At 43.2% G+C, this 16,442-nt stretch overlaps 1 protein-coding gene across 1 annotated transcript; it reads right to left on the bottom strand.

Moving 5' to 3' along the window:
- Positions 1-7,860: 7,860 nt before the first annotated feature.
- Positions 7,861-16,442, bottom strand: nptxra (neuronal pentraxin receptor a; the record flags this gene model as incomplete). The annotated part of the gene is made up of 5 exons (XM_083896674.1): positions 7,861-8,088; positions 9,281-9,460; positions 10,690-10,931; positions 11,153-11,441; positions 15,735-16,442. 5 exons carry the CDS (start codon positions 16,440-16,442, stop codon positions 7,861-7,863), a joined length of 1,647 nt encoding a protein of 548 aa, XP_083752800.1.

Genomic DNA, 16,442 nt, shown 5'->3' with positions numbered 1-16,442 from the left:
TCGGCAGCTGAGACTCTACTGACTGCAATGATTGGTAGACGGCGGTAGGTGGCGCCACATGCTAAAACATGATTTAAAATCATAAACATGATTTGCAGTCTGCAAAATATTTTTTCTTAATGCAAATATTTTGGCTGTACTGTTGTTGTTGGTGAGTTCAGTTTGTTATATGAACATTATTCCTGAGTCTCTGTGACATATAAGGAGGATTTTGCAGCCAGTTGCTTTAGATTTATTACATAATGCACCTTTAAGGAACACATATTCACCATTAACTAGGTGCTTACTAACATCTACAAGTGAAGTGGCATACTAGCCCTTTATTAGTAATCATTAAGCTCATGTTAACACCTTATTCTACCTCGATTATGATATGAATTAAGATTTTTTCTTAATAAGGTGTTAATATTCTAATAAAGGGCTAGTATGCAACTTATATGCATGTTAGTAGGCACCTAGTTAATGGGGAATGTGTTCCCTAATCTAAAGTGTTACCAAACTTGCATTGAATAACAAATGTGCACTGAAAATAAAGAAATAATTTTTTTTATCAAACTGGAGAACCAGGAGAAAACCCAAGCACGCACACACACACACACACACACACACACACACACACACACACACACACACACACACACACACACACACACACACACACACATACGGGGAGAACATGCAAAACTCCACCATGCAGAAAGGCCCTTGTTCCAGCCAGGTCCTGAACCTGTGTCTTCTCGTATCGTGTCTGCACCAAAAAGCATAAGATACAAGATAAGGTACAAAATAATTCTTATTTTGTGTATCCTGTTATTCCCTCCAATATGGCTGGGATGGGAATTGATTCGAATCCAATTAAAACCTAAAAACAAAAGGGGTTAAAGGGACTCTTAGCTCTGCTTGGAAGGAGCCCAGGTGTTTCCTGCATTGGAGTATGGAATAGCCAACAAACATGGCGCCAAATGTGTTATCATGCATTAGACATGTATGTTCTAAAGTTAAAAGAGCATGAGAAGGTCAGCCTAGGATGTGAAGACCAGGAGCTTCCGGATCTGGAGCGAGCAAGGACCAATAATTGTGAGCAGAGCGTTGGCTTTAGAGCTCACTGTTACCGAAATTGGGGAAATAACGTATGAAATGATGATGACAGAGGTAAATAAGTTCAGAGTTCTCTGGGATTCGGCTGAAACTCTGCCAGACACCTCTTTGATCCTCAAGCCTCAAGTCTTTCCGACACTATCAACTCATCATCTGTTATTCTTTTAGAAGAAAAACTACACTAACCACTACATCAGGTGATCCAATACTGAGAATAAGAAGGACACTGAACTTTAAACAGATGAATCAAACAAAATAAGCCTCTTAGGGGACAGAAATATCCACGGTGCACCACACACACACACACAGAGCAACATGAGTCATGTCTTTCTAACATAAACGCTCTGTAGGCTCGACATAATTGAGCACTTTGTTTACGAGCACGTACACGAGGCCACCTACATGTGTATGTGAATGAGCGCTGCGTTAACAACACACAAGAGCAGGGGGAAGAAGCGAGGGAGGAACACAACAAGACGCAAGTGGGTGACAAAGACGGAGCGAGAGAGAGAGAGAGAGGGAGTCGAGCTTGTTCCTGTCCAGATGGAGCTTCTGTGGGCATTTGGACCACACTTTGTGTCAAGAGTAATGATTCTGGTCGTCTGCCAGGTGGAGGCTGAGTGGGTGGATTACCTACTGCAGGAGGGGGGGGGGGGTGATGAGTCAGTGGATGTAAGGACTTTAAAATAAAGTAGTTATTGTAGTGACAGCGAAAAAGCAAAATGTCTTTCTGCTTATGCTAAACATTATGGTTTCAAAAGTTAAGTTGTGTCCTTTAGATTTTCATCAACTCGAACCTTGTATTAACTGATTAAGGTATGCACCAAGAAAAAAGCAAAGGAAAAATTATTTCAAATTATTTTATTATTAATTTTTTTTTTTTTTTTTAAAGCGGACCTAGACCGGAAGTTCCAATTAACGCTGTTTTTTAGTGTGCATCTGCGTCATTACCTCGTTTACGAAGCCCTGAAGGTTCGAAACAAACATTTCAGCCACTGCTGAGAACGCTGTGTTTTATTGTCATCTAGGGCTCAGCAAGATCTCTGAAAAAAACACGGTCCAGTTACGTAAACAGCGGTTCTCCTGAACAGCAGATCCTCCTGCTCCGGGCACTAGTCCGGGCACATCCGGTTGCGTACATTGAACCGCAGAAGAAGAATAACGTCCGTTGTGGAGGTGTTTCACGAGCAGCGACAGTGTCTTCTGATTCCGGGTCAAAGTCATAAAAGGGACTGCGGCGGGGAGTCATGACGAAGCTATTTTTAAACATTGTTAAAACAATGTTTTGATAATGAGTAGCAGTGCATCCACCGTTCCAGAGGGGGGAGCTGCGCTTCTCAGAGCGGGTGTGCTGAATATGTCACTTCCGGGTACTGGCCAACCACAAGACAGTTGGGAAGCTTCTACGCTGGCTGGCCAATCACAACACACTCCGTCTTCTGGGTGTGAGATTTATGTCTGAAATATCGCGGCTGGGGAACAGCGTCAGAAAAGAGGATTTCTATCGGCTCGTTTACAGCAACTAGGAGGTTTTTGACCATAAAAACAAGTTAATGTATGTGAGTAGACAACAGGACCACTCTATGGGAGCTTTAAATAAAACACCGAATTTTGGGACTTATTGTATGACTCTGCACCTTTTAATTACTGAAAAGGACTGAAATCTTGAGGATAATGACAGTATTTAAGTTATCCAGTCATTTTCTTTTACTTTAATTCTCTGTGCAAGACTTCTCGTTGCAATCTCTACTGGAAGACACCCTAAAAGTGAAAATATATGACTCCATTCTAATTGGAAAGTTGAGTCAATATTTACTGGGGGGGGAGTGGTGGGGGGCTGTAAGTGAATAGTTCCCTCTCTGAAGTCAAACCTCAGCAGAGCAGCACTTTCCCTGATCAACAGACAACCCGTGGAGCCGACAGTGAGAGCGAGAAGCTGCTTGGAGGCTTGATATGTGTTTGATGGTTTCAAAACTTTAGTGTAAGAGTCAACAGATTATTTTAACCCCTGAGTCACTGTGGTAAGACTTCATTTCCTTCACAATCGGCGCCATAGTACACGGAAGTAATGAGCACTTTCATCTTACTGTAAGACGCCTGATCTGTACGTCCATCCATCGAGGATTATAGGATTACAGTCTGTCCATTCCTAGATGGAACAGTATATGGATTAGATAGGGATGGGGTAATCCAACGGGGGAATATCATCCTCAGTCTGTGCGTATTGAGCGCTCGGCGTATAGAGATCATGGAGGGTTTTTTTCATAGGCAGAAGATGGTCAAAGGTTAAATCCCTGCTACAGCCAGGGAATCCACTCTCGTTCATTCACTCACCCAATGACAACATAATGGTGTCGTGCAAACTGTAAAGCCACCAAATCCTGATCGCAGAGGCCTTTGTTTCAGCTGAACAGAATGAATATGCAAGAGCACGTTCAGTTTATGTCCGCTCAAACATCGCAGGCTGCTCCGAGGCGTCGACAGCACCGAGAGTGAAATAAACCCCAGTGATTTAGTGAGTGCTGGAGTGCATACAGCAGGTGTGAGGCACGTGTTTGAGAAGCCTTTTCGCCTATTAAAAGAACATCAAGCAGCCAGATGCTGCGCAGCCACGACACCTCAAGTATTATTAATTGTAACCCAGGAAAGCCATCGCTGCTTAGTATGTGTATATACTCTAGCGTTCAAAAGTTTGATTAGAAAACCCTTGTGCAGTGATGTTAGTACAGCTGAAAACAGTTTTGCTGGTTCTTTGACGAAAGGGCAAAATTATTATTTTGAATAAAAAAAGAATTATTTCTAATCTTGTCAATGTCTTGACTATATTTTCTATTCATTTTGCAACTATTTTGAGTGTTGAAAGTGTGACTTTTAATGGAAAACAAAGAAATTGTATAGGTGATCCCAAACTTTTGAACAGTAGTGTAGATGTGTCGTTTCTCACACACACACCAACCACAACCAGCCAGTAACGAGGTTAACAGAACTTTTACTCCAATTAGAGGTCGGCTGTGCGCGTTCAGGAGAGCCACTAATGGACTTAAGTTGTAAGTCTGTTACTCGAAGAGAGGATCGCGTGAACAAGTGCTCAGTTGTGTCTTATCCACAGGATGAGTTGAACAGATCGACTAATTAGAGGTTTAAAAAAAAACATTGCTGTATTGTTCTGTTGTTTATCTCCATTAGTCACTCGATGGCTTGTATCCCAACACGGCACAAGGACCCAAGAGAAACTCTACTGATGATGACTTATGTCTGCAGGTGGAGAAGCATCTGTAAATAGATTTGTTTTTCAAATCCCTGACTGCCTGCTCTCTTCAGAATTTATCCCCGAATTCCCCAACACATCTGTTATAAGACGACGTCTCTTTTGTTTCTCGGTTGAGACACGGGACTGTAGGTGACAGTCAAAGACGTAGGCGGAGAGGCGGCGAAGTGAGAAGTTGAGAGGAGGGTGAGAATTGGGAGGATGACTCACAGACGCGAAAATTACAAAAAAAAAAGGGCGGGGGGGGGAGTGTGAGATTACCACCCCAGTCTCGTACGAATATAGACACAGTTTAACGCTGCTGGCTCCTGCTTCATATTAAAACGTGTGAGAGTTTTCAGCACTTGGAACTAAACCATAACCACCTGTTAGAACACGTGTTCGGCATCTTGTCCAATTTATTCTCAAATCGGGTGCAGATGCAGCCAAAACACAGACTCTCTGGGCATTAGCATACCCGACTAAAGCTGGAGACACACGATAATTTAACCCACAATTCACAGTTGGGCTCCAGCCAATGCGAATTGGGGAGTGTCGGCATCGCTAGCTGGCACAGAAATCCGTTACTTACTTACTTACTTACTGCCCGTAATGGCAGTCCCGGCATGAAGGGCAGCAACAAAGACTCTCCAGCTCCTTCTGTCCTGGGATAATCTCCGGATGCTGTCCCATGTGTGGTTGAAGCTTTCCAGCTCTTTTGCCACTGTTCTGCGCCCGGTGATCTTGGGTCGTCCTTGCTTCCGCTTCCCCACTAGAGTCCAAAACAGTGCTGTTCTTCTTCGGTTATGTCACTGGGGTCTTTTCTCAGCACACGCCCTATCCATTTCCATCTCCTCCTGAGGATGATGGTTTCCATACATTCTTGTTTGCATTTGTTGTACAGCTCCTCATTTGATAAAGTGTTTGGCCAGAAAATGCGGAGTATTCTTCGTAAGCTTCTGGTATGGAAGGTTGACAGTTTGTGAAGATCTTTCCTCGTCATTCTCCATCAGCTAGCGTGAGGTTAAAAGACTCGAACTGACCTCGGTTGTAGGAAATCAAACACGTTTTGGACATAATCAGCTAGCATGTGTCGATTACCGACCCAACGGCAAATGTGCCGTCAATAGCCAATGAAAAAGAGTAGGTGGGACACAGGAAGTAGTGGGAATATCGAAACGACAATGCCAACGACGAATCCATGACTTCATCCATAGCCGTCTTTTCTTCTTTGATTCCTCAGATCGGATAGATGCGAACCAATTTGTTTGTCGTCCATGTTTATTTAAGCTTCGGTCTCGTAGACTCTCTCGCGAGAGTTTGCTGCGTTCAGTTGGTTTGAAAAAATCATGTCTCTGATCCCTCATCAGGAGCAGATTTAAAGGTGTGATCCTCAGTCTTTCAGTCGTCGGTTAGTGTGAAGTCCTTTCAAAAATCAGTAAAGTGAGTGAAAGTTGCATCGTTAGCTTAACTCGTACCACATTATTCAGCGGCTGCACCTGAGGGAGGAGTTTCCTGGTTTCTCTGCGAAGTGTCTCCTCTAATTTGCTCAGACGAAGAATGAACAGAGGACTCGAGCAACAATAAAAAAATGATGTTTTGTTTCTGTCGCTGCAAAAGTCTGAAAGACACTCTGACTGACTGTAGGGGGGCTTTGGTTTAACAACAGCAGCTGCTTTTATTACGGCTGTACTTCAATCACAAACGTTAGCGTGCATTTGTGTGTCATAAAAACAGCTTCTGCCACAGGCTCCGAGTTTGATTTCGTGTTGTTTTCCTCTCTAAAGCAGTAAAAGAACAAAAAGGACTCACTGTATTTACATCTAAAAATCAGGAATTTAATAAACACAGTCAGAACAATAGAACACCGTACAAGAAATGGACATACAGTATAGGCATACAAACAATAGGATTGCAAATAGACAGATAGCATACACGGCATATAGTAAAAAAAAAAAGGAAGAATAAACATGTAAGAAAAGACAAACATTCCATAAAAATGCTACGCGACCATCAAAAACCTCTGACATGAGCTCAGCAGACACCAGGCATAATATTGACCATAACAGCGCAGACTGAGACGCATCAAAGCACAACAGGAGGATTCTGATTGGATTTAGCATCAGTTTGGCAGCACATATATATTATATATATACAATATATTTCCTGCATTAGAGTTTTGTCAAACCTCTAATTTCAGAGACAGGGATGCAGCCAAACATTCTCTTGGTTTAAAAAAAAGGGACAAAAGCTTGATTATGAGCAAAGTGTGGACGCGTCTGAAAAAGACAAACAATGTGCTCTCGGGAGCTGCTTTGCTTAAGGAAGTTAGTCGTCGTGTTGTTGTAAATGTGTCCAATAACCTGTCCGGAGAACATCACAGACCCTCAGGCTTTCATAGGTAATGACTAAAAACAGCAGCCTGAGCATGGATTCAACAGGCGCGCTCTTCCTCCTTTGTGACAGAATATTACAGATAAAATAACACATCATGCCGATGTGAAAACAAAGTAGCCTCACTCTGAACAAGCACCTGATCCATCCGTCTTTTCCTCCCCTCGTCGTTGCTCTTTCCTCCTCTTTCATCATCTTACTCCTTTGCTGCAGTCCTCAGCTGCTTTATATTCTCTCGCCTCTTTTTTCCCCCCCCTACAACATTTTTCATCACCTTACCTTGACTCCCAAACTCTTAAGCTGCCACAGCCTCCGAATTAACTCCGGTCTGACCTTAAGACACCCGGGGATTTCTGCTGGCTTAAAGCAAACCTTCTTGTAGCTGTGGAAAAGGCCATTAAAGGCCAACACTTGGACTGTTAAATCATCATTTCTCAAGTTATTTTAATTAGTATATAATACGCTGCCAGCTGCGGGGTGGAAAGGCTTGAAAAACAGTCCATTAGCACATCTACGGCTCACACATGAACATGCTATATCTCTGTTTGGTTAATATTTACAAAAACACAAGTGGGGAGAACATGAATCCTGCACTTTATTACGATTCATGAACCAGAAACGTCCTTACGTCTCTGCTGGTCGACTAGTAATTTTGTCCAAGCTAAGAAATTGTTTGGCACAAACAGCACAAACTAATGATCTTATGTATTTACTGGTTGGTTTAAGTGCAGATTTAGAGGTCGACATTTTATCGCCTTTTTAAGTTAAACAGATGGTAGATCCATATTTAATTTAGTGTTCGCCCCAAAATGTTCACTTCACAAAACTCTACCCGTCTTCAACCACTCCAGAACATGAAGCTTGAATGTGACACACGTATACAACAGCTATATTCCCTTTGTTATATTTGCACACTTCTCCACTGGAACGAAACCACGACAGAATATAAGTGCAAAAACCTCAGCTCGATCATATAAATATATGCCATTCATTTTCATTTATGTACAGACTTCAGTTCATGCCACACAGAGTTAATGTGAACATCCAGTAGCAGATGTATGAATATTAAATGCTCCCCTCCCCGTTTAACCTACTCTTTCCTCAAAGCCTCTCACTCTCGGTCACTGAGAGCTCCTGCTGTGTTTACTACACGGCTCGCCCGGGTGTTTGGTGGCTCCATAGACCTTAACTCCGTTCTCAGTCCAGGGGACCACATTGCCCTGGGTTACTCTGCCGCAGCGAGACAAACTGGCCACCTGACTAGAGGAGAGCACACGGTCCCAAAGACCCACCTGAGACAGTTCTCCGACCAAGGCCTGGGACGAGTCAAAGCCTCCACCAAGGGAATCCTAGGAGAGCAAGAAGGGTAGGAAACACAGTGATTTAGAGGCAAATACATTAACCAGGGTATATGCAGGAATCCTCAAGTTAATTGGAATACCTTTTTATCTCCACCAAAGAGGTTATGTTTTCGCTGTTTGTTCGTTTGTCTGTCTGTTAGTTAGCAACGTAACTCGAAAAGTCACGGACGGATTTGGATTACGTTTTCAGGAAATGTCCGCAATGGGACCAGGAACAAGTGATTCAATTTTGGGCGTGATTCGTAGACGCTATCACTGGTTACAACACTCGCTGTCTGACCATTAAGGCCACATTATACTTCTCCGACTGCGTAATGCGTTATCCAGCTGCTTAACCACGGAGACCCCTCGAGCCTTCATAGTTCTCCTTTGTGGTGCCAGATACGCACTGCAATTTTCTACCCAATCAGTAGGGGTCGCTACGCAAGGTTTTTGTGCTTCTGGCTGCAGTGAGCAATGGCGCCCGAGAGAGAAAGACTGTTGGTTTTGCAGCTGAATAACATTGAAACAGTGGCCGTTTCTCACCTGACATAAATATTTTACTGTGTTCAGGAACGCAGTTTTAAGATAATTTGAGGTGAGAAATTGGCCATTTAGACTCTAAACATGTGGTTTGTGTATTAGTATATGACGTATTTATAATTTGGCAAATCTATTGAGCACAATTTTTGGGCGGTTTCGGATGCGCAACGTCACATGTCGTGTAAGCGCATCTTTCAGGGCGAGCATGCCTGGTGTTTTTAAACAAACGTGGGGAGGAAAATAAACACATTCATGCATACTTTTTGCAGTCAAACTCAATGGACAACAATTCAATACCTCACAAAAATTCATGAAATTAAGACTTTTTGAGAGCCTTAATTTTCCAAAAATGGATTTATCAACATAAGACCCCGCAGACACCCTGTTTACGCTTCCATGCAAAACAGTGGACAGACTGATTTTCCTTCAGCCTGTTTTAATGCACTTTTTTTGATTTGCGCCTAAATGGAAAAAACCCTTAAGGGAGGTGGAAAAGACAAAAAAGGTAGGTAGCAATGGAAACTGTTTCACTGACTAATCTCAGTGAACTAACTCCCATTATTCACTTTACAGCAGTTGATGGAAACGTTATAAACACACATTTTCCTTTTAAAGAATCTGTTCTTTTAGTGTTAACTACAATTCTTTGTGCACTCACCTGCTCCTGTCCCAGCAGGAGCTCTCCCCCAGCTCTGATGTGGTGTCCAGCTGCCAGTGCGTGGCCCTCGCCCCTCAGCTTTCCTCCCTGATAGGCCTGCCAGGCTCCGCCTTTCTGGTTCCAGCTCACGCAGATGTGCTGCCAGCTGCCTCTCGTCAGGTTCAGAGGTAACTGTGCCACCTAAGGGAAAAGAAAGGCAATTTAAAACATGGAAGTTTCAAGTTTTCACACAAAATTTTGATGGTGATTGTTTTTCAGTCAAATGTGGTTGTGCTGTCTATGTTGTCATGTGGGTTGCACTGCCAATTGTAAAAACAACAGTCCCTTCAGGGACAATTAAAGCTCTGAACTGAAATGAACAGAATGCAAATGGTGTGATAGACTCCACATTTGCCTGAGGGCAGTGCAGCTGTATAGCCATGTAATATTTACTTCTTTTTTCCCCCTCTTTGTTCATGCTGCAAAAAATAAAGTCCTTGTATTTTATCTCAATGGGTATATCTGACATTTTAGACCACATAGACAAATCCAATATTCCAATATTGTTTGTAAGTTTTGAGGTAATAAAAAGGGTGGTGCTATGGTGACAAGTAACCAATAAAGTGATTCGCAGAGAAAAAAGTTAAAGTATATTATAATCTATTAGACCTAAAACTACGTTCGACTTTTCCCTTTAGGGGTTGCCACAGCGGATCTGCTTCCATCTCGCCCTCTCCCTTGTGTCCTTTTCTCTTACACCAACTATCCTCATGTCCTCCTTCACAAAATCCATGAACCTTCTCCGTGGTCTTCTCCAGCTCAAATAATGCTCATCTCTAATCCTTTCCATCTTGGTCACTTATCAAAGAAAAATCTTAGCATCTTCAGCTCGGCCACCTCTGCTCTACTAGACCTAAAACTACTGAACTTAATAGTTGCAGTAAATCGCAGAAGTTCACACACATGATTAAGGCTACTTTGATTGACAGCTAAATCAGTCGTTTCATTAGATTTGTTCTCTTAGGACATGTTTTATTCTCTACTACATATTGAAACAAAATCATAATATTATCCATATTTACAGCTTCCTGACTCATATTTATGTCAGTATTAAAAGTAAATATTCATTAATTCATTCATCGTCTACCACTATATCCTCCAGAGATGGACACGGGACAATGGACAGAATATATAGCACTTGATATTTTGCAGACTGTATTTAAAACAAAGTGGCCTGGAAGGTTAGTGTTGAGTTATTGTAATTGTATCTGTTTTTAGTATTTTTTTTGTATTAAAACCCCACATACACCATGAGATACAGGAACACGAATAAACTCAGTGTAAGACAAACACAGAACACACGCTTGGTTTCTTTGCAGTTGCATTACAAGTCTGCAGCTACAACAACAGACGGCGTCTCGTTACATCACCTTGTCGTTGATGAGCATCTCAGTGGGGGTGTGCAGGCCTTGCAGCAGCACCAGCTCGTTGGGCTGCTCGGGAACGGCGTACGATAGCGGCGTCCCGATGCCTCCTTCCGTGGGCCGCAGCCACAGGCACAGGGTGAAGGCCCGCAGCTTTGGGAGCGAGTGTTTCACCACGGCGTACATGTAGTTCGTCCGTGTGGGGAAGGAGAGTCTGTAGCCTTCTGGGAAGGAATGGCTAGGACCGCCTGTAGAGAAGCAGAGAAAAGGCTTTGAATATTGAAATAGAGAAGTGGAAAGTTGCACTTTAGTCTGTTTTATTAAAGAATTTAAATCGTATTTCCTTATTGTAGAGATAAACAAGAGGGAAACCTTGCACGTACATTTTATGCCTCACTATTTCTCATTTCATTCATCATTAATGACTCATAGTTTGCATCTTCAGATCATAATCTATACGAGGTCTAACCTTCCTCCAGTCCTGAGAGCCGATGATGTAGTTTACTGATGCCATGGTCTATTTCCTGCCTGTGTTTCTCCGTTTCCAGCCTGAGGGCTCTCCTCTCCTTCTCGAGCTGCTCCACCTTCCTCTCCAGCTCGCCTTCCAAGTCCTCCATCCTCCAGGGATCGCCAGCGCCGGGTTTTTTGAGCCCGCGGTCAGCCAACCTTTCTGGGTCACCAGAAATCCCACTTTCCAGCGGCGTTGCCGCCAAGGCGCTTCCGTCCGTCTGGTTGTGAGGAAACGGGCCGATGTCTGACTGCAGAGGAGGGAAGAAGACAGCAGAGAGGAACTGTGAGGAAAATACTGAACACAGTACACTGTGATTCTGTGGTGGTTGTTAGAAAACCTGAGGAAGTTCTCTAGCCCACCTGTAATTTCTCTGAAACATTACATCGTGTAAAGCCTGGGGCTACATCTGGAGGCTAATTTAATAAAGTTTCACTATGCAATTCAACATTCAAGGTATTGAGTATCTGACTCTTGGCTTATCGTTGTCTGGGATTCGTGCAGTTACTGTGAAATTGTGTCACGACACAAATTAAGATACGGGTTCAACCCTAACCCTAACGTTCTGGGAACCCGAATGTGCAAAGAAAAGCTAACGTTGGGAGGATTTTAGAGAAACTTTCCATGACAACTATAGGAGAAGCATTCAGGGAACATTACCAGAACATCGTTAGCTGGGATATCAATTAGTGACTTAATGCTGGGGTAGCGAGTTTCTCCTTGCCTTCAGTCACACAGACAAGGTTAGATGGTATTCTGGATTAGATTGAGCGAGTTTGCCATTCTTAACACGTGTGACTTCAATCGGTATTCTAATAAACCTGCAATAATTACATAATTAAATCTGCCCATGGCTAAGTGGAGAGGGAGCTTGGCTTGTAACCGGAGGGTTGCCAGTGACTCAGTGGGTGCCCACTGCTCCTTCTCGGAAGGTTACTAGTATAGAGGATGTGTTAAATGCAGAAAAAGAATTATAAGTATATAATTCAGTTTTGGCCACTCGGAAGTTTACACTGTAGACTGTGTTTTGTGTGTGTGTGTAGTCACCTCATGGTGCCATTATTTAGTCTCTTTTGGCTCCTGAGGAAACAACAATTTATTTGACATTTTCCCAAACACTAAGCAGATACTGTATGTAGTGACTTGTTTTTACAGCTGCGGCGGCTGAAAACGACACTGTGAGGGCAGTGAATGAATCAAAACAGTTAAGTTGTAGGCTGGACAGATAATCAATAATAATAATCACGCCAGAACTCACTTAAAAAGCTGTGTAAATCAAAAAAGGGAGCGCTGCTGATTCACACATTTTTCTGTAAAGTTCTGCCTGTAGAAATACGGATTCTAATTAACTTCCAATCATATGTGATATTCAACTTCTGTGTTAAATACAGTAAGTTTTGACTCTGAGCACATTTTCATTAAAGCGAGTCACGTCTACGGCGATGTTTTTTCATTAAGTGTAACGCGGGCATACAAAATAAGTCAAAGTCAGAAAGACACGCCAAGAGAATGAGATATTTCTGCGGACAGCAGATTGCTCTGCAACGCTGCATAAATGCATCACTGACAAAAAGGAAGAACAAAATCAAAAGGAAGAAATGGCACAGATTTCTAAGAACACTGAAAACAATAAGTGGTGTAGTAGATCCATCAATGAGGGATGCACAATATTGGACTTTTTGACAGTATCTGATATTGTGAGTTAAGGAGGCAGCAGCATATTCAGTCTGCCGTTTTAATCCTTCATCATATCGGGGGATCTCGGCCTGTTTGTGGATATCTGATCATTCATTTTAAAGCCAATATTGACTGATACTGATACTGTGCAGATGAGATCGTGCATTTCTGGTATCTGTGGCATGGTTTTCAGACAAAAACATAAAATATGTGTTCCAATAGAAAGTAATTCAAAAGAGGTCGTGCGTAATGGAAAATAAATCTGGGTTTCAATGCGTCTCAAATGGACTTGTTCCTCTTTCACTGCGAAACCGAGGCACAAGAAATCTACAAACATCATCGTATAACGCTGTAATAGTTCCGCTTAAACTGTGCGCGCTAATCAAAGGATTAATGTAGGTTGTGGCACAGCGGCTGATTAACTGAAATAAATCTGCTCGTTCTGTAATCGTGCCAGGGCTGAGGCTCGGCAGCAGCTTTTCACATTCGCAGTTACATCAATTCTGAGATATAAAAAAAAAAATGAGTGCCTTGTATCGCATACAAATCATCAAACGCACACTAGATTATAAAAGTTAAATGTTTTTGACTTTTTCCTGGGATAATTATTGCGATATGTTGATGTTGATGAAAAAAAAAGGTAGACGTTCTGGTGGTAAAAAGAGAACAGAAAAATATCAGCATCATTCGGATTCATCCTCTGGGAACCATGAAGTACATCATCTTCCTTACATCCTTACAAGTCATCAATTATACATGTCCATATTATACATGGAAAATAAATAATATATAAATCAAAGAAGTCCCGCAGTAATTAAGCAGCACAGCGTTTTTATAAGATAAATGTACGACTTCTAAAAGTGCTGCTGCAGTCAAGTTTACACACGTGTGCTTCAATAATTTGTCTGCGCCTGCAGCTCGTGGACAGCGTGGAATAGAACATAAAGAAGCGTTGTGTGAATGGTGTAAAATGAAAAAAGGATAATACTATAAAGAAAGCATGTATTTGGCATCAGCATTTAGGGCAGGGGGCCTCAAACTCAAAATGAACTTTAGTCTGGTCAGGAAGGGGCTAGGGGTCACTCAAGTTAAAAAAAAAAAGAAAGAAAATGAAGTCGAACAGTTAACTGTTTAGTAATTACAAAAATTCAAATTATATCTTGATAACCCATCATAATATTTAGGATGATATTGCACACCATTTCAAAGTAAAAGCGTTAGTTTACAAAAAAACATAATTGTGATGCAAAATGAATCTGTAATTAATGACAAATCAAAACATTAAATCAAAATAACATATTAAAAAATTGTAATTGAAACACTAGGCAACCTTGTATGCAATTAAAGTGAACGGCCACAGGATATTGACTGGGGGGCCGCATGTGGACCGTGGGCCGAAGTTTGAGACCCCCGATTTAGGGGATTTGTATGTCCAGAGCGTCCCTCGCCTTATGTCAGCTGGGATTGGCACCAGCACCTCCCTACGACCCTCATGTGTTGGATAAAATGGCAGAAGATGAGCAAGTGAATGAGTCAGAATCTGGATCGCCACCAAAAATCTGATAAATTCTTCCTTGGGCCACAACGGACATCCCCAGAGAAGCTAATAAAAATTTATGCCACTTCCAAATAGACAAAAACAAAACCTCCTTGGTTGACATAGAGACCATTTACTAAATACTGAATAATAATAGAAACCCACTGATGACACGTCTGACACATGGTTTCTGCTTCTTGTGAAACGACAAGGAAAAAACACAAGGATTGGATTCCTGTTCTAAAAGGTGAGTAAAGGTCCTCTGGTAACAGAAGACTATATGTGGAGATCTATGTATACAGCTAGCGGCGGCGTGTATGTGCTGTGTATGTGCACGATCAGCAAAACCTGCAGTTATTTGAACCTACGAGTATTCCCACAGGAGTGCTCTCACACACACACACACACAGGATCTGATGCAAACACAGCCGTGTGCTACTAAAGTAGGCCAAATATTTCGCGTATACAGAGAAACATGACTTGAATGGTAGAAGAGAGAGTGGGGGGGGGGGCACACACACCAATTTCATCTTTGATGTCACACTGGAGGTCTGTGAAATCCATTCACACCTGATTCTGTGACTGAGCTGAAGAGTCCATTATATGGAGCTCTTCGTCCGACAGCGGACACAAAAGAGGTGCATTATCCTCAAAAGAAAAAACGTTGACCCGCGCTCTGGAATGGAACACACGTCCTACATAAAACTCCAAGAGTGAGGAGTTCTCTGTTCGTCTGAGCTTTCCACACAGATATAGGCACCTGATGAATTATGTATGGGGTTTCTTTCGACCAAAAAAAACGAGGTTATACATCATCCACGGACTGCACAGATGAGAGCAGGATTCATGTTTCTCTGCTACACTCCACTCCTCCTCCTCCTCCTCTGCTGCATCAGCTCTTCCTCCTCCCCCTCAACCTGCCTTACACCTCATCTTTTTTTTCTTAATTGTTTGTAAATCTCTGTCCTACACGACCTTGCAAAAGTAACAATGAAAGGCATTAGCAGGTGACATGTTAGAAAATGACTAAATATTCTGTATAAATCGATGCATTTACATGCATAGCTTCACTTGATCATGTCATGTATCACACACATAAATAAGGCTTTTAGGTGACTCTCTTGTTCTCATGCAAAATTGAAAACCTCATGCTGTTGAGAAAGCACTCAGGCTTAGAGTCATAAACTCTGATGATGACTTTACAAGGAAACTTTCCAGCGAATTAGAATGATTTAAAAAATAAAATAAAAAAATCCCATCATGTGGAACCACACTGGGATTATTGAGGATGATTTGTGAGCTGCTGGAGGAGTGATTCTCTTAACCCACCTCCAGTTTCTCTATGCGGTCTTTGAGCTGCGTGATCGCCTGCTCCAGCTCATCCACAGCTCGGGCGGTGAGCAGGTGGCCACTGTCGGGCGCAGACGCCGGGCTGTCCCGCACCATGACGCGCTCCAGCCGAGTCTCCTCCGCGGTGCCATGAGCAGCCCGCAGTCCCGCAGCGCCCCCGCGTCTGTCCGCTCCGCTTTGTCTGCCGTCCAACACCTTCTCGCACTCGGACAGTTTCCCCGTCAGCTCCCTGATGGTGCGCTGGTCGGTTAATATTTGGTCTTTTTGCTGCAGGACGGTCTGCCGGAGATCGTCCGCGGTGGTGCGGAGGTAACCCCAGTCCTCGCCCGCGTACAGCGACGGGTCGTCCGCTTGTTGCTTAAAGTTTCTCGGGTTGCACTCGCCGGCGGGAATCGGCGTGCAGATGAGTCTGCTGACGGTCGGGTCGTGCCCGGTGAGTCCGGTGACTCCGTCCAAGCCGCTAAGCCCGAGGTTGAATCTGGGTGAATCGGGGGTTTCAGAACCATGGAGAGCGCCCAGAGACCCGACCCTGGCCACGGAGCCTCCGGCAGCGGGGGTCTGCGCCACCACGTCCGGGTAGAGCGAGTGGTTGTCGGTTGCGGGTTGTTGTTGTGCTGCGGCAGCCCTGGAGGAGCCGGTGTGGACCGCCGCGATGATGCAGATAACGGCTCCGATGAAGGCCACCAT

Source organism: Microchirus variegatus, assembly GCF_963457635.1.
Source record: "Microchirus variegatus genome assembly, chromosome: 10".
In the NCBI taxonomy this organism is placed as follows: domain Eukaryota; kingdom Metazoa; phylum Chordata; class Actinopteri; order Pleuronectiformes; family Soleidae; genus Microchirus; species Microchirus variegatus.
This window is presented reverse-complemented; position numbering and strand designations above follow the sequence as displayed.